A 25,543-nucleotide genomic window follows, 5' to 3' on the forward strand; every position below is an offset into this window, starting at 1 on the left:
ATATTGCATGTGCTTTTAGCTGGCTTTGTCAGATATTGTAAGGCATCTTGTGAAAACGTAGTATGAACAGCAGGTAACAAATGTATTACACTAAATAAATAAATAAAAAACAATAAGGCTCAATGAATATTTATTTAAAATTGTTTTATCCCTTCTCACTTATTTTAAACATTTTTACCAGTAGTGATATTGGCAACAGAAAGTAAAAAAGCAGTAAGCCAGACATTTAAGATACAGTACTATAATAAGTTTCACATAATTAAGAATACTCTAACTAGCCACCTGAAGACAGACAAAGTGGGGCAGTCACTTTTCATTGAATAAGAAATTTCACAACTGAGAGCCACTACTGATAAGGCTGCAACTCAAATTCCCACACATGATATCTAAGGAAAACAGGAGGTTCTGTCCTATGAACAGATACTCCTCCAACAAAGGGGCAGGGGTTGAGAAACCTAGTCCCCCAACTTTTAACAGCTTTTAAGGTCAATGCAAATAGTTTGAAATTATTAAACAAAGAGAGTACTAATGAAGTTGCTCCAATATGGGTGTTATGTGATCTGAAACCAAGGGTTGAGGGAGTGTCAGCCACCACAAAGAAATTGAGAAGAGCATAGTGGATGCCACCATAGGAAGGAATACAAAAACAGTTTTTGGAAAAGTAAATGGACCACTATACCAGTATCCCCGCTACATGCTCTAACACTTTCCTTCCAAATTGTAGATTTTATAACTGTCTGTTATTCAAATCAGTAAAACACAGGGTATATTTCTTTAGTAAAGATCTTACTACAGTGGTACCTCGAGTTACAAACACCTCAGGTTACAAATGCTTCAGGGTACAAACTCTGTTAACCTGAAAAAGTTACCTCAAGTTGACAACTTTGGCCAGGATGAGAACGGAAATTGTGTGCCGGTGGCACAGCAGCAGCAAGAGGCCCCATTAGCGAAAGCACGCCTCTAGTTATGAACAGTTTCAGGTTAAGAACGGACCTCCAGAAAGAATTAAGTTCGTAACTAGAGGTACCACTGTATAAGCTATTTATTAAGGATCCTTTAAGACTACTAAAACTACACCCTCCCTATGTGAGACATTAAGAACCCCTCCCACCCAATATGCCAGGCCCCTCCAGTGGCAAGAAGGGGACCTTGTCCACCTCCCCAGGCTGCATAAATTGAAATGCATTATGGTACTTGGGAACCATGAGGGCATCCATAACTTTATATATGGGTTCCAAGTTAGCATGGATTTAAGTTATTTTATCTTCAAGGTGTTTTGCTAATTGTTCACAGTGGACACCTGAGGGTGGAGGCTCCATTTATCTACTAATGTTAATAACCACCAATAGACCATAGATTCCTTTTTCAAACAGTGATCCACATATTTTGGCTCTCCCTGGTAGCCAAGTCAAAACTTGTAGCCTGCAGAATGCTGCCCTTGTGTGCATGTTTACTTGGAAGCCTCTTTGAATACTACGGGGGTTTCTGCCAGTTAAGTGTACACAGAGTAGCATGTACACTGACCTTAAACTGCATCTCCATGGAAAGAGGGACAATCCTTTGCTTCCTTCTTCAGCTTCAAACTTCAGGTTGCAAATGGCATTCTGCTGCACCCCTTGGGTGGTATATGCTGATGTTACCAAAGCAGTATGTATATAAGACTTCTAGGGTAGGTTTCATCCTGCTGTGCTGTGTGTTATTGCTTATACATACCATCCCGTCTTCTTTATACAATATAGCCGGTACTTAGGTTTATATGAAATTCTGGTGGAATGCATTGAGGCTTAGTTTGGCTGAAGCTGATGCAAACACCAACAAGATTTCAGGAATGTGTCAATGTGATTGCAGCAAAGAAAGACAGACAGAGAGATAGAGGAGGTACAATAGACACTGTAGTAGGTTCAGGAGGAAATGGAAATTATAGCAGAGTCTGTGGATGCATAGAAGATGTAAGGTTGATTAAATTCAACAGAATTTACTTCCAAATAAGTGTTCTTAGGGTATGTATGATTGAGTGACTCAGCACACAAACAGAAATGTGGCCAGCAAAGTTTCTCTCCAAAAATAATGTTTCTCACAGGAAAATAAAGTGTGTTAACAAAAGTGATAAAGAAACTGAAGAACACTCACCACGGGCTCCACCCAGATAAGCATCATAAATAGTCAGCTTCTTCTGTTCCTCTGTATTAGAAAAGGAAATCAGTCTCAAGTTAGTGCTGACAGTGTTCTTGAACCTCTGTCTGGCACAAATAATTATATGTTCATTACTGATCTGCAGCCCACAATCAGCAGTATTTAGTACAGCCCTGCTATCCACAAAACAACAGAGGATCAGGAATCAAAATCTGTGGCCATGTTAATTTGTACTTTAATAACTAGTCATGAGGAGTGAAGAAGGAGGAGCAATTAATTAAGTTTGTATTTAAAGGCAAAAATACCTAATTCACACTTTCCAAAACAATATGCAAACCAAAACACCGCCATCCTTCAAAATTCACACTTGCCCAAATGTTGCAATGCAGTTTTTCAGCCAAGCAATGTTTTCAAAAGTGCATACTGTATACTAAATAGTGCATATAAAAATAACACACAAAAATCCATTATAATAGGGAACTTTTTAAATTGCCCTGCAAAAAAATGTATATTAGACAAAATTGCTTACAAAAATGTTTATATTAGAATTTGCACTAAAATGATGAATTTTCATGCAGACTTTTTAAAAAATGCAAACTAATGTGGAAATGTGGAGATCTGAATTGAAGATTGGAGAAATGAGAAAGAAAGAGAAAGAAAATTAGCATATTCACCCATCTGAGTTTGAAGACCTTATACTTTGTGCTGGTCAATTATTTACTTTACTAAGAAAGTCAATATATATATATTATTTCACATAAAAGAGAGATGTTTGTGCTTCACAAAAGGGAAAATGTGATAGTTTGAGACAAACCTCTACATTAATGTTTATATTAATACACACTTTATAAGATTTAGTTTTGGCAAATATGGCTCTGGAACATGATTACGCAAAAATTATAACAAATTATATATTCACTAATGAAAGTAATTATGAACCCCTGGCTCAAGCACTTTATGGGTAGCTGGCAATTCATTCAGGGTTTTCGTAATGGGCAGAGTGTCATTCTCCTTCAGGCTATTACTATGAATCATGGCAACAGCAGTCAACCAAAAGCCTTGGCTGTTCTATGACAATCTAGATCATAGCAACCATGTTTTCCAGAAAGGAGTCAATGGTGGGCTTCAGCAGGAGGAAATGACTATGGGTTTATGTTCACAGTCAGCTGTTCCAACCATTCTCTCACCCCTTACAGTTTCATGTCAGAGACTCAAGGGATGGATAGAAAGAGGAAAACACAAGCAAGGGGTGTCCGTGTCTGCGAATTCACCTAGTATGTACAGTCTCCTACATCTTCAGCAAGAACTCAATCAGAATCTGAGGAGGAAAACCATGCTACACCAAGTAGGCTCTTTATCAATGGCTAACTTGACAGTCCCTCTGTGATTTACTGGGGTGGGAGGAGAGTCAAATGCAGCTTCATTCTCTTGCAGGAAGGAACAGAAAGCTCATGTGTTTCTGTTCTCCCACATCCCCATATTATTAAAACACACATCTCCACCTTCCAAGAGATGTGCTGGCATGGGGAGTTTTGTATGTCTCCCTCTAACATAGTTATGGGAAATGCTTGAATTGTGTTTCAGATATTATAGACTGTCATGCCCAAAGCGTTATTTGCCAAATTCCGAGAGGCTCTATTCAACCTATGATTAGAAGTACCCATAGTTGCCTCCCGCATACATAGTTTGCAACCCAGAGATTAATGCATTTGTACCAGTGAAATGAGAGGTAAGGCTCATTTCTTGGATCTCTCCTTCTCTGTCTGCTGCAGGCCATACTTTGCCCTTGCTACTGCACAAGGACAAGTGGCAGGCAAGCAGCCATAGCAAAACAAAATCCCAGAAGACACTTGTGTCATTTCATTAGTACAATTGTTCTGTGAATCCTCAATCTCTGGATTGCAAACTGGCAATCCTACATATCTGTGAAGTTCTGCTAAGCCTTGCTACTGCTATCTTAAAATCTCAGTATTGCACTGTATTAATTAACCAATTAAGATTCATATTCTGTCCTTCAGAAAGAAGTTCCAGGGTGGCTACTACACACTTGGCAACATCAAAATATCTATTCCCAACCCCAAGCCAACCCTGAGTTGGAAGAAGCAGCAGAAAATTCAGACCCGGTTCAAACTTTTGTGCAACAGCATAGTTGCTGCTAAATATCACTCACCCATGCTCAGGGCTCCAGATGGTTGTGGGTCTACCTCCCATGTGATCAGTCGTCCTGCACAGGAAGTGGATTCAAACATTCTTCAGCTGCATGGAGCTCTGACCACAAAGAAATGATTTTCAGCAGCAACTATGCCACTATGCAAATGTTTAAATTGGGCCTAAGGAATCCCAGCTGAAGTCCTTGTTCTAACATCTCTTTTTAATTCCTTGTCACTGCTCAGTATTTCTGCCTATAATTATTTCCCCCATTTCTCAAGCCATTTCAGGCAGTGCCGAGGGAGAGAGAGAAATGCAGAGGGCTGTTTTACAGATTTGCTCTGGGGGTTGATAGTTTATTTATTTAAAATAACTGCCACATGGCATTCAAAGAGGCTTGGCAAGCTGGAAGTTACTCACCTACACTAGCATCAAGATGAATACTGTATATTAACTGTTGTGTTGTTCTTGTTCTGCAAAAAGACAAAGGGTAAATCTTCAGAACTATTGGCCATTTTACCAATATTAATGAAATTAGCTAGATATAAAAGCACCCAAACAACTGTATATTGCTAGAATTTCACCACTGGACAGTTTTTAACGGATTTGTACTGTTTTTACAATAGTATACCATCTCAGACTTTGAAACTGCCCTGTTGCTAGAGATGTTCGTTAAACAGTGGCAGTTGTACAAATATGGACTGAAGTTTTCCAAACACCTCCTCCCAGCCATTTTAGAACTTCATGTGCCAAATGTAACACTAAAATACACACATTAAAAAAACAACAGATGGTCATTAAAATCCTACACTGTTAAGCGGAGTATTTTCCGTGCACGCAAAGAAAAGTCATGATAATCAGGGAAAGTATAATTCAGCATGAAATGTTATTTGAAACAGCCCTCATTGACCGAGAGCCACAACACATTACAAAGCCCTGTCATGGAGATGCTGTCAAGAGGGGCCTTGCTATTGTGATGGATCTGGAACTGAACACCACCACCATGTTGCAAATCTGCAACCAACCACCAGCAGCTACAATGGGGAATGTGGTGTGGGTATATAATACAGGTGGTATTTCTAAATACTATGGTCTACTTGATGATCTGTCACCCATCAGAGAATAATTTTCAGTCAGCTCTGAAGCCCAGGGCAACAAAAGTATTGATTTTTGCTGGAAAGAGTAAATCCTAATTAAATTGTGGAGAGGGAGGATATGGTTGACATTTCAGTGATGATGCCATTTCAACACTGCAAAAAAAATAACAAAACCCTATCTTGTACAAAGAGCACCAATCCCACAATAAACACATGTCTGGATGCACCCTAAGAGAGACCCACCATCTGGAGAGGAATTGATAAAGTTTGGCAGGTTGGCATAAATAATGGCTGGTTAGTTGGACAAGCCAAAATGTGTAGTTCCCTTCCCCAAAACCAGTTCCCAAATTTTGTTGCTCCACCTGGCAGCTATCAGTGACAGAATGGCAGAGAATTCCCCCCTCTGCTGCACTGACTGGAATCAGTTTTCATTCAGCTCCTCACCCCCACAAGTCTCCTCCATGGCTTTTCTTCATGGTTATTATATCAAGTGAATATACATAAACTCTGCATCTTCTCTCTCCTGCCTGGCCCACCTCTATCTTCTCCAATCCTTTTTTCCATTTAAGTTGTATCTATTTGATTTTGTATCATTCTTTGCATATCGCTTAGCAGAATTTTCTCCTTCATAAATGAACAATGGGAGCAATTTCTGAGGCAATTTTTCTGAGGCAATATTTCAGTGACGCGAACACTAAGAGAAAGGTGTTTCTTTTATCTACTTAACAGAATTCACATACTGCTTAATCGACAGAAAACCTCTGTCATTTTTTTAAAAAGCATAAAAAAGTTGGGTGCTAATTTACTGCACTAAACACTTTTCATTGAAGTTGTGCTACACTACAACCTGTTTAAATAGCACTGTACTTTTCTTTTGTCTCTATATTACCATAATGTTATTATGTTATTATTATTACTTATTTATTTATACCCTGCCTTTTTTCCTGACAGGATTCAAGGCAGCTTACAGGTAAAAGTAAGAACCGCTGAAAACATAGAAAATGGAGTAATTAAAAACAATTAAACATTTATAGAATTAAAACTATCTATCTAAATATGATTAAAATTAATAGCATACAAATAATCACAACGAAATGTTCTTGTCACCATAATGAGAGCTCCTACTCTCTGTTCCCCTCAGACACATGGGGAAGGGATAAAGAGAAGGGAGCTTCAGTTCTATAAACAAGTGCAGTTCCTCAGCCTGAAATCCTCTAAAACTGTAAAGCCTTGAGAAGAAGAGTCCTAACACTCTGGATTATCAACGCGAATATTATTATTATCATTATTTATTATTTTTATTTACTTATGCCCCACCTTGCTCCCTGACAGAACTCAAGGCAGTCTAGATATAAAAATGAGAACCATTAAAAATCTAGAAACCCCCACACCCTACACCCAGAACTTTCTCAGAAAACTAATTTACGGAAGTCGTATGAAAAAGAGCAAGCTAAGGAAAGACAGACGTCACAAAACTGAATTAAGACATACCAAAAGGAAGGAAGGAAGAAAAGGAGGGAAAGACGTCTATTGCAGCAGGCCTGAGACTGAGGTATTTCTTCACTCTTAGAAACACTGGGAAGTTGAATTCAACAACAACAACAAATCCGTTTATTGTGAGGACCATGCCTGTACACAAACATCAACACAACAATAGTTAAAAATATTAAAATTCATTACATACTATGCCAACAAGACCAAGTTGAATTCAGCAGTGCTGCTTTTCGTGATCCTTCGCTATCAAAGGAGCTTCTCTGTTTCCCTTGGAAGGAAAAAACCAAACAAACCCCAAACCCTGGTTCATAATCTGTGTCAGGAGCTGGGTTACCAGCTGGCAGAGATGTTGGCTTTCCCTTTGATAGTTTTTCTCCAGCTTGGCATCAGGTATTTTGCTGAGTATACCACATACCTTCAGATCTGAGGAGGGTGGTGTGGCGTAATTTTTTTTGCATGGAGCCTTATAACCCACTTTGATCCTCTGACCAAAATTATCCTGGCTCCGTCCTCGAACTGATAAGAAACCATCCTACTTCACAAACTGAACAGTTAATAAGTCCAATAACTGACCCAGCCCTTTTTTAAAATCACAGGTTTACAATCCAGTTCACGAAGCTTTGGAGCGACTCCTGTCTAAAAATCAAGGCAAACCTCCCTCATACTTATTATTTATTTTCTTCTAATTTTCTCCTCAGAATTGATGCATTTATTACTAATTTATTTATTACTAATTTCTCCTCAGAATATGGATGCTGGGCCTTGGGGAGCTGCTTCCTGGTTATCAAAAGCTTGCATTAGAGGCCTAGCAGAAAACCCCACTCCTTGGATTGCAGGGCTGCCTCTGTATAGCTCCAATATGAACAATTTTTAAATCCCCAATTTGAGCAGAAAGTCAGGATTGTTCTTCTCCAACCTGCTGCTGTCACCTGTTGATACCTCATTGGTTGTGCAATGAGAGGGCTGGGGAAGGAATGGGGAGGAGGAGCCATGTTTCCCTCTTTCCTGCAGTGTATGCTTTTAAATGTCCTATTTTGATCTCAGCAACAAGGCTGCAACCCTGCTGCCTTGTTAAGCCCAGAGCATTTATATCCATTTTTTGTTTAAGGTCCTATTCCAATGTGAATTTGATAGTCCAGAAACAAGAGACTGGAATGTTCCTTCAGTTCACTTCAACTCACCCAGAATAGGCATTCGTACATTTATCTGAATTCATACATCGCGGTATGTATAAGAGAAATAACAAAACCCAAGTTAAAAGTAGTGATGCATTTATATGACCAAAGAGATTTACCCTCAGGATATCAACCAGGTCAGACTTCCTCCCTCTTTCCTAACTATGTTTTGGTGCGTCTTCTTAATACCATTCCCCTTTGTTTAGTGAACCTATACCTGCTGTTGTTTAGTGAACCTATACCTGCTGTTGCTTCCACTTTCCAGAGCAGACCTTTCCCCCCTGCATATCTTTGCTTTTTCTGCTCCCCTGTTCTCCTGCTCTGCAACCCAAACCCCTCCCTATAATTCTGGGCAACTCCTTTTTCCTTTTCCTGTGGTCTTTTCCATTTAGAGACATGGGTTCCTTGCTAATTTGGCTGAATACAAACTACGTATATGTTTAAAGGTAAAGGTAAAGGTACCCCTGCCCGTACGGGCCAGTCGTGTCCGACTCTAGGGTTGTGCGCTCATCTCACTTAAGAGGCCGGGAGCCAGCGCTGTCTGAGGACACTTCCAGGTCACGTGGCCAGCGTGACAAAGCTGCTCTAGCGAGCCAGCACCAGCGCAGCACACGGAAACGCCGTTTACCTTCCCGCTATAAAGCGGTACCTATTTATCTACTTGCACTTAGGGGTGCTTTCGAACTGCTAGGTGGGCAGGAGCTGGGACCGAACAACGGGAGCTCACCCCGCCGCGGGGATTTGAACCGCCGACCATATGATCGGCAAGTCCTAGGCACTGAGGTTTTACCCACAGCGCCACCCGCGTCCCTTACATATATGTTTAAACTGCATTTAAACAACAGCACCCACCTGCCCCCCCCCAAAGTCAGAACCATAGTTCACCCTTCACAGAACTACAGTTCCCAACACCCTTAACAAACCACAGTTCCCAGAATTCTTTGGGAGAAGTCATGTGCATTCAGTGGCGTAGCGTGGGTTCTCAGCACCCGGGGCAAGGCAAGTAATTTGCGCCCCCTAACCCGTGGATTTTAGCACTCAAGTCTCTTCCGCGCCCCCCCCCCCAGATGTTGCGCCCGGTGCGGCAGGCCCCCCCTGCACCCCCCATGCTACGCCACTGCTCCCACCACAAGTCTTCAGGACAGCCATCTGAAGGCTGGCGGCGGGAGGAGGTCTCTCCGCCCCACCGCCAGCCTTCGGAGGAGGTCCGAGGACAGTGGGGAAGACGCGCTGCGCTTCCCCGCTGTCCCGGAGATTTCCCTATGGGCTTTCGTCTTGCGAAGGAAGCCCATAGGGAAATTCGTTTTGCGAAAACGGAAAACCCTTTCGTCTAGTGGGTTTTCCGTCTTGCGAGGCGTTCGTCTTGTGGGGCACCACTGTACCTGAGTTCTATAGTTAGAGACTCACCATTTCCCCAGTTGGCTTGGCCCCCAATTTCTCTTACTATAGAATTTGGGGCTGTGGTGGAGGAAATCATTATTCTTCCCCCTTGCTACCCCCCCCCAAAACATAAGAGAGGGACTCCCAAGAAGGTGAAGCGGGACTTGACCCCAGTGTATCTCGGAAGCCCTCGAGGCAGCGACGCTTCCACCCCCTGGAAACAGCAGGAAGGGAGAGCGCTCTTGTGCCCCGTCCTGCTTTGAGTGCTTCTCATTGACGCGTCTGCTTGGCCACTCACTCTACATGGGCCCTTGTGGCCTTGATCCAGTAGCCGGGTCCTTCTTTGGAAAGAGCGAGCGCCTCCTAAGCACGTGCAGAGCGCCTCCCTCTGCCCCCGCCACGCGGAGCTCAGCCTGCACGTGGGCAGGCCCTTTGCGTCACGTGCGCTTGGCGCGCTGCTCTCTCCAGCTTCCTCCTGGCCGGGCCAGCGGCTCCACCTCTTTTCCTTTGCCTCTTTGAGCCGCTTAATTCCCAGCAAGCAATTAGCAGGCTCGCTCCACCTCCTCCTCCTCCCGGCTTTGCTGCTGCTGCTGCTGCTGCGCGGCTCTTTTCCTCCACCGACGTCGCACTGCGCCTTGGAGAGGTTCCCGCTTCCTCGAGGGGGGCCGGCCAAACGCGCCCCCCAAATGTTGCGCCCGGTGCGGCCGGCACCCCTGGCACCCCCCACGCTACGCCACTGTGTGCATTAAATGTATGGGGTTACTCAACTCAGGCTCCACACAGGTGTAGTTAATGTAAGAGGTTTTATGAAACAGCATCTGCAGCAGTAGTTTGCCACATTAATTCACTTGTCCCCATGACTGAGTAAACTGACTTGGCAGCATGGACGATACAAAAGTACTTGCTTATCTGCTTGCTGTGGATATTACTGTTGGTGGATTAAAGTGTTCCATATACAGTACTTTTACAGTCAACAGTTATACATAATCAGTTTGGGAGGGGTTTTCCTTCTGCTAACTCTGCACCCTAAGATACCAAAGAGCAGCAGTGTTTTAAGGGAAAATACACAATGGAAAACTTAGATGGAAAAAAAATGACTCTTGGTCCACAGAGAAGTGTTAAATGTTGCCTCATTATATTTGAGGATAAGAGCCTACAGAAGTTTGGCAACTGTATGAAGAGATATGCAGCAGAGTCTCTCTAAATCTTTCTGAATGCGTAAATGACATGTAAAAGTGAGTTTTTATTGCACTTGGCACACTGCCTGAGGTCATAACACATTGCTTCCTTAGTAAATGTCTTTTCCCCCTAACCACAAAGATATACTTCAGACCTACCAAAAACCCCATAGGGAATAAGAACTGGGATTTCCCATTAAACAGACGGTGATCACTTCATAATGGATCGCTGGCAAGTTGCCAAGTCTACAGTATGACTTGCAAATGATTTCCCCAATAACTACAGTACCTTTTTCAGAAAAACAAAATCACTGTTTTGCTGTATGAAATGATTCACAATAACAGCAGCAGAATTAAACGTAGAGTGTTCAGGGTACGAGGGCAAGCAATAAGAAAGGCCAGTCATTGTTGGGGGAAAGCATACCAACAGTTGGTGACTCACAAAGACCTGCTGTTTTTTCAGATGTTTGGAATCTCACATATGTGGAAGCAAGCTGCAATTGCTTGGGGCAGTGTTCCATGAACAGAACCATTTCCACTTGCACAGTGGGACTTCCTCCCCTCCCCCCTGCACACTCACTACATCTGTTATGGGGTCCCCGCAACCCTCCAGAACAGATCTGGGGACAGACAAGCAGAGGAAAGGGGGGTGGAAGTCTTGTTGTGGTGGGCAGGCAGCCAGGTACACTTGCCCTGGACCTTGGAGGGCTTAGCCAGCCAAGGCACCGCACTAGGGGCCAGCTACATTTTTGAGTTTAGAACTTCATTCTAACTCCACTCTGGGCATCAGACAGGCTCAGCGCAGGCCTGAACAGAATACTTTCTACTTACGCAATTATTTACTTGAACACTGCCCTTGGTCAGATTGGAAAGGTGCCTTATACATGTGTCAAAGTCTCTCTAGTAGCAAGGAAAATGCTCATAATTATTATCAGCAGGTAGTAATAGAAATAAGGCTTTTTCATTAGAAAGTCTTTCGCCAGAAGGGGAGAACATGCAGTGTGCCGGCTCCACACACCATGTGGTTATGCATGGTGGTGATGGGAGCACATCAATCCTGAGGGTTTGCTCTCAGTGCAATGGCAATACCAAGCATATCATTTTAATGCTTCCTACAGGAATTAATATCCTTTACTTACATAGGAGTGTAAGTACATAGGAGTGAAGTGTACTTAAAGGAGATAACTTTGGGAGGGGGTTGGAACAGTTAAAACTCTACACTTGTTGGCTTCTGTTTTTCTGAGAGAAGGCAGCTTTCCCCCCCTCCCCCTGGTCATGTTGAATACAGACCATTTACTTTGTCTTATATTGGACATGAGGGGCACGAGTGGCGCTGTGGGTTAAACCACAGAGCCTAGGGCTTGCCGATCAGAAGGTCGGTGGTTCGAATCCCTGCGACGGGGTGAGCTTCCGTTTGGTCCCTGCTCCTGCCAACCTGGCAGTTCGAAAGCACATCAAAGTGCAAGTAGATAAATAGGTACTGCTCCAGCGGGAAAGTAAATGGTGTTTCCGTGCACTGCTCTGGTTCGCCAGAAGAGGCTTAGTCATGCTGGGCACATGACCTGAAAGCTGTACACTGGCTCCCTCAGCCAATAAAGCCAGATGAGCGCCGCAACCCCAGAGTCGTCCACGTCTGGACCTAATGGTCAGGGGTCCCTTTACCTTTATATTGGACATAATGGGAGCCACTGAAATTTTAACCTACTCTGACTAGCATCACCACACCCTTTCAGCATCATAACTCCATTCCATTTCTTGGGCACTCTTGAGCATGCTCGATACAGTTCCTGCAGACCCTCTAAGTGTCCCTATTTTCCAGGGATGTCCTTGATGTAGAGAAGCTACCTCGGTTTCTGATTTGATCCTGAAATGTCCTGCTTTTCCTTACGATGTCCCTATTTTCATTGGAGAAATGTTGGAGGGTATGGAGTTATCTGCCCCCCGAGCTGTCTGAAAACAATCCTGTATAGGGAAAGTTTTTTAAACATTTGATGTTTCATTGTGTTTTTATATATGTTGGAAACTGCCCAGAGTGGCTGGGGCAACCCAGTAAGATGTGTGGGGTATAAATAGTATAATTATCACTATGGAATGGGACGTCCCTATTTTCATCAGAGAAATGTTGGAGGGGATGTTTGTGTTCATTTGCTTTGAGACCTACACAATGAAACATGAGATATATATATTTATTATTATTATTAATTTTTGCAGAAAATTGTGCCCCAAGCTGCACAGGAATTACTGTCTAATCTTCAGTTCTTTCCGTTGCAAAATTCTTCTCTCAGCTGCCTTAAGTTTTCAAATGATCTTCACCCAATTAAGAAGATATAAAATGATGCCAAAAACTGCTAACAGAGAAATACATTTAAAGTCATTCACTTTTGTCAGCTTTTTTTAAAAAAAAGACAGACATTTGTTCGCTTGTTTGCGGCTGAATAAATATATGAGCCACAGTGCGAGCAAGCTAAGAAAATCTAATACGTGTCTTTATAAGGTGTGAGTATGACATTGTAAACTGCCCTTCCTTTGCTGAAAAGCTGTAATTGGATTTTTATGTGGCTTGTTATTAAAATGTTTAGTCTGAGTAAGATGAAGGAAGAAGTGACTCTTTGCATGATCTGAAATTAAGCATGTAAAACATTTGGATCACATTTTCCCCTAGATGTATCTTGATATGGCCATGTTCTACTAAAGGCCAAGCGATGGAATGTTTTATTTCATATGATTTCTCTGCATTTGATTGACAGCAGATCAAGGTATGCACTGACCACACCTACCCCATTGTAAAGCATTGAGCATGAGAGAATATGAAAGTTGTGCTTGTGGTGCTAGAAGATTCTAATGACTAATTTGCACATGCAAACCTTGATATGAAGTTGCATACTGATTATGTCTAGTTTGTCAGTATTTTGGGGGAGGGAATCAGTCATATACCAGAAATTTAGGTTTGCACAATAGTTTAAAGATTGCTGTTGTCCAACCACAACAAATCCATGTTTTATTTAAAAAAATATTTATTGCTGTTAGGAAGGTGACAGGAAAATGCATAGGAAATGTGGGATGACTGAATGATTAATGGACTGAATAATTAATAGGAAGATCAGAGAATCAGAATTGTAGAGTTGGAAAGAACCACAACGGTCATCTAGTCCAACCGCCTGCAATGCAGGAATCTTGCATCCAGTGTGGGGCTCAAACCCATGACCATGAGATTAAAAGTCTCATTGTTATGTACTGAAGTTCTCACCCTGGGCCAGCAGGGGGATACTGTAGATAGTTCAGGTCCACATATGCAAATAAGGGATCGAAAGTGACATTCAGTGATTGGATAGTTACAGAAAATGGTTACTGTTGCGTTCTAGTGGAGCTCTATATAAGCAGGCTGGCTGAACCCTTCAGTTCAGTTCTGTTCTGGCCTGTGAATAAACAAGAGCTGTTTGAAGAATCGCTGTGTCGTCTGATATGTTCACCCACAACCTAACTCTCATGTTCAGGTCCCGACTGAACTATCCCATTATAAACACCACATAAGAAAATCATGATGAATGCTCATTGTTGCATAACATCCCCACAAACAAATCAGAATGAATGATCAGTAAAGACAGGATATAGCCTAACCCCCACATAAGTTTTGTGCAAGCGAATCAGATCAGCTAATGGAAATCACTATCATATGACGAACATGCATGTGTGAACCCATCCCTATATTGGTTTTCCTTCACTCTGTTGGTCTTGCTTAGATGTAGAATTACTTCTACCCGCAGTCTGTCTGATGTTCTTCTCTGGTTTCCTCTTCTTCTCTTACAGCATGAGGCTTGGCAGTGTGAGACATCTGGCACTATCAGCTTGCTAGGACTGCGCTGTGCCTCCTTTCCTTTTGTTACCTGCTTGCGGCATACTGGTAAGGATTGTGTGAGTTAATCTTACTGTCTTGTAAAAATAGCAGACATTCCTGTGGTAAGCCAAGTACTAGTATTTATTAACTAGCAGAGGAAAGAAGAGCTATATTATTCACAGGAACATGGGAAGCTGTCTTACACTAAATCAAATAATATATTCGTTCATTTGTATAATTTGTAACCCATCTACTTCACAGAGCTAACAAAATTTATTTATTTATTTAATGCATTTCTATCCCACCTTTAAAGCACCCTTGCATTTTTTATTTAAAAAATGTATAAAACATTGAAACGAAACAGTATAATGAAATACCATTCCAATACTAAAAGTAGCAGCCTTAGGGGGAAAAGGGGAAAAACTCAACACAAGAAATTAGCCAACCTTCAATAAATATACAATTAAATTTGAAAAAGAGCAGTATAGCAGATAATTTAAACATTAAAATTTAGCTTAAAATATTGGTGTTAATAAAAAGTCTGCCAAAAGAAAATTGTCTTCATCGGGGAGCCTGTTTGGGCTGAAGTATTGAGTAGGAGAGGATTGACTGCTAAACCATTCTAAGAACTGAGGAATATAGTGAAAAGCAGGGTCTAAATTCATTAAATAAACAAATGAATAAAGTCCTGTGAAAATCCATTTAGATAAAAGTTGCTGAACCACAGGTCAACCACAGTCATCCTTAGAGAATATCAAGCTCTCTTAAGTCTGGTTTCTAAAAGATAACAATGTTGGGGCCTTATGGATCTGCCTAGGACGGATGGGTTGCCACCACTGAAATGGCGTTCTTCCTGGTGACCAACTGTCTAAGCTCTGAGACAGGGGTATCCGTAGAAGAGGTTCCCTTGGAGACCTACTAAATCCAAGCCTTGATCATTGCTATAAGACAGAGTTGTGGAACCTGTGGCCTTCTAGATGTTGTTGGACTACAGCTTGCATTTTCTCTGACCATGGTGGCTGGAGCGTCTAACAATATATGGAAGGCCACAGGTTCCCCATACCTATCACAAGACCTCTTTGCCAGGGCAAATTGTTTTGTTTCCAAGGTTATGCTGTTGCTAAGGGATTTATTTATTTTGCCAGAATTTTAACATTTTTGCAATGTTATGGGCTATACATTTAGAATGTTATTTTTATCCTAATCTTTTATAGTTGCTTGCACCCACCCTGAGCCTTCAGAATAGGGCAGGATAGAAATGCAAATAAATAAATACATCAAATAAACCCAGGCTCTTGTGCTGAGGCCGATTATCTGATGTTTGAAAGTACCTCTAAATACAATGACCACACACGTCTTTATTTACATAGTGCTGGTTATCCTTTATGGCTTCATATCCTGAATAGCTTTGAAACAGTCAGACTTAAAAGAAGCTGAATATTGGTTGGTTTATGTGGAATGCTTTTGTGGTCCACCAGAATCCAAATCTGGCAGTTTTACGACATAATACTAGCTGTATCTGTCTAATCTGGCTTTTTGTGGGTCTGCAGCAATATCTGGGTGGTCATTTTAGCCCAAACAACATGATCAAATATTTTTCAGTGGTAAGGGATTCCATTTTTCCTTATGGGCATGTAAGCATCCAAGTTGCCTTCAGACATCCACTAAAAGCACATTCTCATCTGCCACAGTCAGCCTGATAACAACTGTGGTGTTGGTTTTTTAGATGGTGCATGGAGTGGATGAGTGAGTGGCAAAGCTGCCATCGATTGTTTTACCACCCAGTCAGACTTCAAGTTGCCACTGCTTTAAAATCTGAAAGCCAAGGGTGTTTCCAGACAGTCGTCATTTTCACGGTGGGATTTTGTCACATACCAGCAAATTCAAATAAAGTTAATTATAGTGGTACCTCAGGTTAAGTACTTAATTCGCTCTGGAGGTCCATTCTTAACCCTGAAACTGTTCTTAACCTGAAGCACTATTTCTGGGTTAGCATAGTCTGTAATCTGAAGCGTATGTAACCCGAGGTACCACATTTCATAGAATCATAGAACTGGTAGAGTTGTGTCATGGATCAGCCAAACACAGAGGGCACAGCAGAGGGTGCCAGAGCAGGCAGGGGATGCTGGGATGCCTCACGGGAGAAGGAGACTGGCACTGAGGGCGAGGATTAACCGGAAGAGGCTTGCTTGGGAACAGGGACTGACAGCAAGGGTGAAGAATGCCCTATGCTGAGTTGTCAGAATGAGGCAGATGTGGGAGACCCGGAAGAGGGCAGCAGCAGGGACTGGAGAGTGAGCACAGAACTGGTGGAAGAATTACTAGAGGGGCCTGTGAAACAACTGAAAAAGTATTGCTTCGAAAGAAAATATCATCTGTTTAAAGGCCCTAACTCTTCTTATATAGCCAGCAGCACAGCAGCTGGACACCCCCATAACACCTCCCCAAAAGCCAAGGTGTTTAGGAGGCAGAATTCGCTCCCTGCCCTGAGTGACTCTTCTAGCATCCACTGACTTCCAATAGCTGCTTCAGCACATCTGATGGTGTGCTTAAAAGCACATTCAGGTCCTTAGAGTCTTGATTCTCTAAGGGCAACTATGAGCAAGGTGACATAATTTCCTGCAAATCACCAACGAATGCTTTAATAAAGTAACAAATCCTGGACCAAATTTAGTCATTGCGGTTTTTTCCAGGCTCTTAAAACCCAAGGGTGTTTGAAAGATTCCAAATGAGGACATAAATATAATCTAGCAAATCAAAAAGCTCCTTTCAGATAACACACACAGGCACACCAAAACCCTATCGTCTTAAAGTACTAGAAACATTTAACACCACTGAATTGCTCTTTTGGGGAATGCAAGGGTTCGCCAACAGTTTTTGTACAATCAGTCTTTATTCCACAGTCAGGTGGTTCAGCATCTTTGAAATTTTGCTTGTTAGATCAGGTGTTCCACAGCTGTTTCCTCCACAGTGACTCACAGCAGCAGTAAAAAGTCTGTTTCCACAAAGCACAATCTAACGCCACAGAAAGTTACATCTGCACCAGACCTCTCTCCTTAAAATTTACCACTGTTGCTACAACCAATTCTGCTCAATTGGGTACATCATGGCATTTTTTAAGGCTTCTGATTCTACCACTGGTCTGTTATACAAGCTTGAAAACAAGCAATATAACCAGACATTGTTCCAAAATTGTCTTTAATTTGAGTCATGCCCCAACTTATTGAGATATTCTGGGGAAACTGATTGTCAGTAGGGCAGAAAGCTCACAACTTTGGTCCATTGAGCAGCATATCTAGCTGCCAATACTAGGAAACAGCTGAGGAGGTAGGAAAGAACTGGGTTTACGCATTTACCAGCTGCCACCACCACATGGCAACTAAAGGGAGGGCAGATTCAGGGGTTGCAAGTGGGGATGTTGTATAATGATAATTTGGCAATGTTCGCCAGCAGGTTTCCATGAGGTTAATATATGCAACTGTACTTATTAGGTTTTGTGTGTGTATGTTTTAAGGGACTGAACTTTTTGTGTTGTTCAGTATGCCACATTTTATCGGTGTGTGCTTCAGAGGAAAAAGAACCTCAGGCATAGCAGCATTTTCAAGCAGGAGGGCACATTGATCACGAGATAGCTTCCAGCTGCAAAATGTTTAGTGTTTTTCTGTATCTTATTCTTCTAGCGGAAAAAAGCGCTTACATTGCAGAAAAAAAGGTAGCTCAGCCTAGCCTTCCTAATAAATCAGTACAAGAATAGAGCACCGTGTTCCCATCATTATCAGTTAAAAGCAATAACACAGTGTGGAAAAACCATCCCGCACAGAGTCACAGAGTTTATCATGATTGCTTCCTGATGGGAAGCTGGTATAAACAAAACAGAGCCCAAGGCCAATCAGAGACTAGCCTGGACGCTTGTTGCTGTAGGTATCAAAATAGGAAGTAAACAGCTTCAAAACAGTACTGAGAATCACTTCGAGGAAGTACTGTTTCCTTTTAGTGCACTTGCTAAATCTGCTTATCCCTTCTTTAGACTTTCCCCACTGCCAGCTTATTGAAGCCTGGTAAATCTCCAGCAAATCCACTTTTGTAAATGTAATTCCAAACTCCCTCCAACCATCTATTTCTTTAAATGTAAGTTCTCTCAGAGAACTAAGACTGGATCCACATCGCAGTCCCTTATATTTGCAAGGCAGCACTGTACTGAATGGTGTTTTGGTTTGGGGTTGATGTTTTCAAATATATTGCTGCTCATGGAGCACATAATATGCCTGCATGCCACTGGGAAGCACAACAAAAGTGGGAGGATCTACCTAATGTTCAAAATGTCTTCTTTTTTTAACCCTGGTCTGTGCATGCACAACTGCACATTCAGACATGCACAGACAGTGGGTGTCTTTGCCCTCACCCCACAGACACTTTTCTCTCAGCCACTAAGTGTCAATATTTTCTAGTACAGGTATGATATTACTCAGAGAGAAATAATGAGGATTTTTAAAGAGTTTGTTCGAGCAGGCAACAATATCCGGACTATAGAAGCACAAAGCTTCTAATTAACTATTGCATCTGTCTGAAAGCAGAACAAATCTTCCTTGATATCATATTGAATAGGACTAAAGAGTATCATACTGTTTACTGACATATACAGGAGACACATTCCTTACAGTGCAGGATGCAGACTTGTTCAGATCATTATCTGAACACCACAAATCATGATAAATTGATGCAGAACAAAAGTTTGCAGCTACACCAAGTCTTATTTGCTTTGCATTGTCTGGAAGAAATGAGGTTTACCTAACTGATGTTCTGATATGAAGTGTCCACATATGTCAAGAGACTATGGCAGTGTCCAGTTTTTAAAATAAATGATAAATAGATTTGAAGAGTCCTACCAGGCCCATGAATAATAGAACATATATCTGTGGAAAGGGTAACAGGAGTTTGTTTTAAATCGAACACCAGTTCACTGTCATTCTTGAACAATAAATCTAATTATTTTGATGAGACACTAGTTTAAAGGTCTTTTTTTGCAGTTGCTTTATTCATAAATCTTAATGTAATCTGAACATAAAGGAGATGGCATCACAATAGACAATATTTTCATGCAACAGCCTTTCGATTTATGGCTACATAAACCTCTAGAGTATGAAAAATCAAATGCTTTACATATGACATTGCCATAGCATTTCTTAAAGGAAATGATATGTGACCTTACCTCAGCAGGGGTAGGTAACATTTTTTTACACTGCACAAACTCACTATGTCTTTTTTAATTGCTTATTAAAATATGTGTATACTACTATTTTTTAAACAAACAAACAAAGTGGTTTACAGCAACCATGTAAAAAAATTAAAATCAGAGATCAACAAGCTTTAACAGAAAGATACTTATCTTAATTGCCTGCATAAGCTTTGCGACATAAAAGGTTTTTAGCAGAGTGGGCAGCTGAATTTGGACACCTTGAAAGGACTTAGACCTTGAAAGTTATTATTGTATTTTTAAACTGATTGTGTTAGGCAGGGGGAGATTTTCTGTCTTGGGTGCCAAAATAACATGGCTGGCCTAGGGTATCCAGATACTACTATGTGCCCTGACTTGTCTTGGGCCAGACACAGCTGTAGTTCTTTCTTAGCCTAGCTATTTAAGATTGTTCTAGGTGGAGATCACAATTTTTAAATGAGATTATTTTGCCTTGTCAATTTCACTGAATATTTCCTGTGAATACATGCACTTTTTGCCCCCCACCCAATGTTCTCTAAACAAACATCAGATGGAGCAATTGCTCTAGGATTGTGACGCTTCAGACTGCTAGAATCCAACTAAGTGGGACCAATCTGAGTTTTGAAGGGAAGGAAACAAAACAGAACAAGACCCAAGCTTCTTCCACCACTGCCCCCTTATTTTAAATAATCACTACCATTTTTGTCTGCTAGTTTCAACCACTGAAGGGAAGCAACAAAAGCCTTGGTCAAGGCTCAAGAACAACTCAAAGTAGCCTGTTGTGACATGTTTCAAAATGGAATAATCCACCCTTTGTCTGTATTGAAAATACAAAGACAGTATTTGCTTTTGTTCCACTGCTCCAGCCGCATTTGCCAATAACATAAAAAACCCCAAATGAGAGACAGGAATCTTTTACGGACAAAGACTGTGTATATGTGTGTATCCTTTTTCTACTCCGAGAGACGTCATAACAATTTTATGATGCGGCTAAAGAGAATCCCTGGCTTGTTTTGGTTAGGATACAGAAATTCCTTGCATAACACAGGGATTAACCAACTTGGCGAAGAATTACTCAACACAAACCCTGACCCACATGTGTGAGAAATAAGCATTCCATGCCACCTCCGCATTATTAATTGTTTTCTTTTCCATAAGAGACAGCATTAAACCCTTAAAATTTCCAAATTAAAGTACTTCACACACAAAAGAGGTTGCATGCCCATGCAACTTGTTTTTGTTTAAAAGGAGACAATGCGAAGTATGCAACTTAATTTCTAAGTCTTAAATGTACTTGTTTTCAAGTTTTCAATTTGTTGTACAGTGAGGCTCTGTTCAAGGCCCTTCTTTGGTGAAGCAAAATCTGTTTGGTACACAACATGGGGCATTCTTGGTTGTGGCCCTGCTGTGCACCATCATCAGGATGAAAGAAAACATTGTAAGTCTCTTATTTAGGCTGGATTTCAAATATTGGTAGTTTTTATAGTAGTGATTTTTTTTTTAAAAAAAAGATTTTATTTGAATTGGATTCCAACAATGATGAGCTGAAAGAAGCTGACAAAATAGAACTCGCTTGCTGCTTCCTCCACACTCCAGTCCCCTGAAAAGCAATTCACAAAAGGTGCTTCTCTGATTTTGGAGAATTGACCCTCCCTAAGAAGCCTCCATGCCCCCTCCCATGCCATTTCAGTGGCCATCTGGAACAGTTTTTCAGCAGTGACTCTGAGCTTTTATTTAAAAACTAAACTAAATTCTAGCCCTTCTAGAAAGAAAGTTATGAAGCATAAAGTTTTGGGGAGATATCCTTCTAATTGCAGCCTGGACGTTTCTGCCTGTTGGCCAATGAAAGAAGTTGGAGGTGTGATTGAGAAGTGATATGCTGAATTCCACCCATGGCTACCCGTTTCACCAGGCACTAAATAGGTTCCAGCAAACCACTTTAGTATTAATTAGATGAGGGATGGGGACCCTGTGGCCCTGCAGATGTTGCTGGACTTCAGCTCCCATCATGCCAATGGTCAGGCTGTGAGTCATCCGGCGAGCCAGAGGGTCCCAATCCCTCAACTAGATTGTGAATCAACTTATAAGTGAGCAAATTCACTGCTTCTACCACCCCTTTCTTTCTCTCCCTCTTTTTGCTGAAGCAGTATAGTGGTTGGTTACTCAGAGAAACCCTTGCTGGAAACCAAAGAGAAAAGTAAATGAGGCTTGGCAACTGGAGGGTGCAATTTCATGCTTGAGCTCCAGAGCTCTGCTCTGTGCAACTAGCTGTACAGCTTTACTGTGTGTCTCCTGGGCTCTCTTGAGAGGTAGTCAGGGCTGAATAACCACCTTTCTTTCTGACTTTTTCAAGTTGGCCCATTTGTTTTTGCTCCTGAAGTGTTCAGGAAGGGATGTTCTGCTCCATTTGTTACAAACTAGGTGAAAAGAAAAGTCAGGTAGAGGAGCTTTAGAAACGGAAAACATCTCTTCATAGACAAGAGAATGCCTCTTCACATTCCTGAAACTATTGTTCTTCTCTGTGGGTTTTGCTTATGCTTAAATTTTCCATGTGATGTCACCAGATGCTGAAGAGGCCAATTAAAAATTAATTGTAGATCTAGCTTCTTCTAGTGTGGTGTGATGGTTAAGTGTTGAGCTTGGACCTGGGAAACACAGCTAAGAAGCTCACTGGGTGGCCTTGGGCAAATCACTAGGTTTCTCTCTCTCAGCTGAAGCTACTTCACATTCATCGGGCTCAAATGCCACCCTGAACTTCTTGGAGGAAGGTGGTGTGGAAACACAAATGTAATAAATAAATAGCATGTGCTCAGCTAGGAGGCCCAGCTTGGTGGTTGCTTTTGTTGACAGATGTCTACAGTCAGGGCTACACACTCTGTGTAAAGGGGAATGAAATATCCAGCAACTACAATCTCAACCAAAGCTGAAGTTTGCCACTTGCAGAAACTAAAAAAATGGGCATCATTTGTTTATTCTGCACAAATTATTCTAATGGTGAGGAGAGGCTAGGAAAACGTAGAGAAAGCCTTGATCCTGAATGTCACCAGCCATCAACCAAACACTTTAAATTCATCTTCATAATCAGAAGTTATGCCCCTCCCCTGCAGCTACACCCTGAAAACACTTGCATAATTATATAGAGTGATATAAGTTTTACTCAGAGTAGAGACTGTTAGTTTCAATGCATCTTCCCTGAGTAAAACATAGTTCAAATATCACCCCTTGTATTTGGAACTTGTATGTTTAAAAGAAAGATATCCCCTGAACCATAACTGCAACATTTATTTGTTTGCTTGCTTCTTTGTTTGAGTGATTTTATTAGCCACTGTTGCAACCAACATACCAAAACACTCAGCTAGAAGATGCAAGGGCAGAGCAATCTTAATGAGATTGGAGGGGAGGTTGTTCCTTGGCAGACAAAACATCAATTTCTAATCCCTGCCAGCTTGCACCAGCCACGATAGAAGGATGGCAGCAACTTGTTCCTTTTTTCCTGCAGGGGATGGGTGCTTCCTAATTTTCCTCCCAAGAACTTCAGTGAGGGGGAAATTAACCATGCCAGCTCCAAGATTTTTTTTTCCAGTTGGTGTGAGAGCTTATGAGGGGAACAGGAGGGCTTTGGATCCTACCAATCCAAGTTCCATTTGATCCACAGTAGGATGGACTCCCTTGGAAGGCTGTGGACTCCCCTTCCCTCGAGGTTTTTAAGCAGAGGTTGGATGGCCACTTGTCATACATAGATGCTTTAGTTGATATTCCTGCATTGCAGGGGGTTGAATGGTGTCCCTTAGGGTCCCTTCCAACATTAAAATTCTATGATTCTATGATCCCACCATGTCCCCAACATCTCCCCTTTTCAACCCCTATCACCATTGCAGCTCCAGTGGCAGAAGAGTAATGGGAACTCTTATTATTTACATCATCATCATCATCATCATCAATCATCATCATTAAATACATTTGTATACCACCCCTCATCCATAAATCTCAGGGCAGTTCACAACATAAAAATTCTACAGCTGTAGTGATGAGGTCTCTGACCACAGAAAGGGAGCCCCATGGCATCTCACAGCCCCTCCACCACCTTTCCAAGGAGTATAAGATTGCTTCATAAAATACTATAAAATGAGTTATTAAAATATGTTTATAGGTTTTTATTCACCATCTGTTGAAGCTGGAACAGTCAAGCCATGACAGATACCACAGCTGGAAATGTTCATTTTTAAAAACAAAATGACGATAGTCTTTCACTTTTCTTTTTCAATTATAATTCATCCTGCATCGGTGATAAACTGATAAGAAAACAAATTTCCTTTAAGTTTCTGAGTAATAATCTCAAACTCATGGTCTTCATTTCACTCTAAAGCTATTGCCTTGGGCGAAAGGAATAGCTGAGAAAGATGAGCAGGAAAGCTCTCCAAACAAGCACTGATTAAAACAAAAATTAAAAAGAAAGTATTATAGCAACTGGTGCCATCTAGCTGCCATGTAAGCAACTGGTTATATTTAAGCAGAGAAAGATTGTGACAGAAATATAGTAAAAGTCTTCTTAGATACAGAAATGCATATTGTAACATGCTAAGGAGATTTGTAGTGAAGATGGCCATGGTACAGACTCTGCAAGTAAGCAGCTGCAATGTCATGATGTCATGCCAACTGCTGAAAGACTGAAGCTCCAAATAACAGAATGTTCACAAACGGGCCATCTTCTTTGACAGAAGTGAACAACCAGTTTGGCTGGGCAAAGACAGGATGTACAGAGTGGAGGAGCTGTGTTGACATGTAGGTAGTATGGACAGGTTAAGACTTAGAAAGTTGTCAAGGCCAAGAATGATTGGAACATTGACATGGCCAAGAATCGGTGTGTTGATTGAAGTAATGGAACCAAGTAGGTAATAGGTTTGCAGAATGATGGACCTGAGTGAATGTGATGGGGATGTCTACCATAATGGGACAAAGAAACATGTAAGACTCTGTGCCACTGACTGAATGGAAGTACACATGCAAGCCTGGAGACAGTGAGTGAGGAAACTATGAGGGATTACATTTGCATGGTTCAGACCCTGAATTCTGTCTTGTGTGACCTCTGCTGTTATCACACTACTCAGACTGGGCAATTATAAGGAGAAGGTGAGAATGCCAAAGTATTATATTACAAATTCACAACTAAAAGGTCTGCATTGGCAAAGCTGGAATTTACAAGGGGCCAAAATACCAGGGAGAAATTAAGCTGGCTGCTGGCAACAATTATGCAGGCTCTATTCTTTCACTAGGACGTGGGTGGCGCTGTGGTCTAAACCACAGAGCCTAGGGCTTGCCGATCAGAAGGTTGGCGGTTCGAATCCCCGCAACGGGGTGAGCTCCTGTTGCTCAGTCCCTGCTCCTACCAACCTAGCAGTTCAAAAGCATGTCAAAGTGCAAGTAGATAAATAGGTACCGCTCTGGCGGGAAGGTAAACGGTGTTTCCGTGCGCTGCTCTGGTTTGCCAGAAGCGGTTTAGTCATGCTGGTCACATGACCCAGAAGCTGTCTGCAGACAAACACCAGCTCCCTTGGCCTATATAGCGAGATGAGTACCGCAACCCCAGAGTCGTCCGTGACTGGACCTAACGGTCGGGGGTACCTTTACTTTTATTCTTTCACTAGTTGATCTCAGTGTCATCTTTAGTCGTATTTTTATCCTGTTCATGTGTTCTAAGCCCAACATGTCAACAACAGTGTGGTGGCTTTTCTTGTCTGATCTTGTTCAGATGTCTTTGAAGCCCACCACCATACAGTATATGCAGCACATGTTTATAGCACAGCACAGCATTTACCAGTAACTCCCAGGTGGACAATGTGGCTCAGCAGAGTGGGCGGAAAATTAGCATAGGAATGTCTGAAAATTCC

At 41.7% G+C, this 25,543-nt stretch overlaps 1 protein-coding gene and 1 long non-coding RNA gene across 3 annotated transcripts in view; one reads left to right on the plus strand and one right to left on the minus strand.

The window, feature by feature from the left end:
• The window catches only part of TARS1 (threonyl-tRNA synthetase 1), a 215,234-nt gene extending 210,513 nt beyond the window's left edge, over nucleotides 1–4,721 (minus strand). Inside the window, exons 1-2 of the mRNA XM_081212842.1 lie at nucleotides 4,702–4,721; nucleotides 2,131–2,181 (exon numbers count right to left, since the gene is read on the minus strand). Coding sequence (XP_081068968.1) covers nucleotides 2,131–2,157 — 27 coding nt within the window. The 5' untranslated portion in view covers nucleotides 2,158–2,181; nucleotides 4,702–4,721. The remainder of the gene's footprint in view (nucleotides 1–2,130; nucleotides 2,182–4,701) is intronic.
• A 1,974-nt stretch (nucleotides 4,722–6,695) lies between these two features.
• LOC308597392 overlaps nucleotides 6,696–25,543 on the plus strand; it is a 58,044-nt gene continuing 39,196 nt past the window's right edge. The window contains exons 1-2 of one of the 2 annotated variants that reach the window (XR_014012924.1): nucleotides 6,696–6,930; nucleotides 14,413–14,506. This is a non-coding gene — a long non-coding RNA (uncharacterized lncRNA). Of the gene's footprint in view, nucleotides 6,931–7,083; nucleotides 7,263–14,412; nucleotides 14,507–25,543 lie in introns of those variants that run through there. The other variant, XR_014012925.1, reaches the window with a different exon arrangement.

Source organism: Podarcis bocagei (assembly GCF_964188305.1).
Source record: "Podarcis bocagei genome assembly, chromosome: 11".
Lineage (NCBI taxonomy): Eukaryota > Metazoa > Chordata > Lepidosauria > Squamata > Lacertidae > Podarcis > Podarcis bocagei.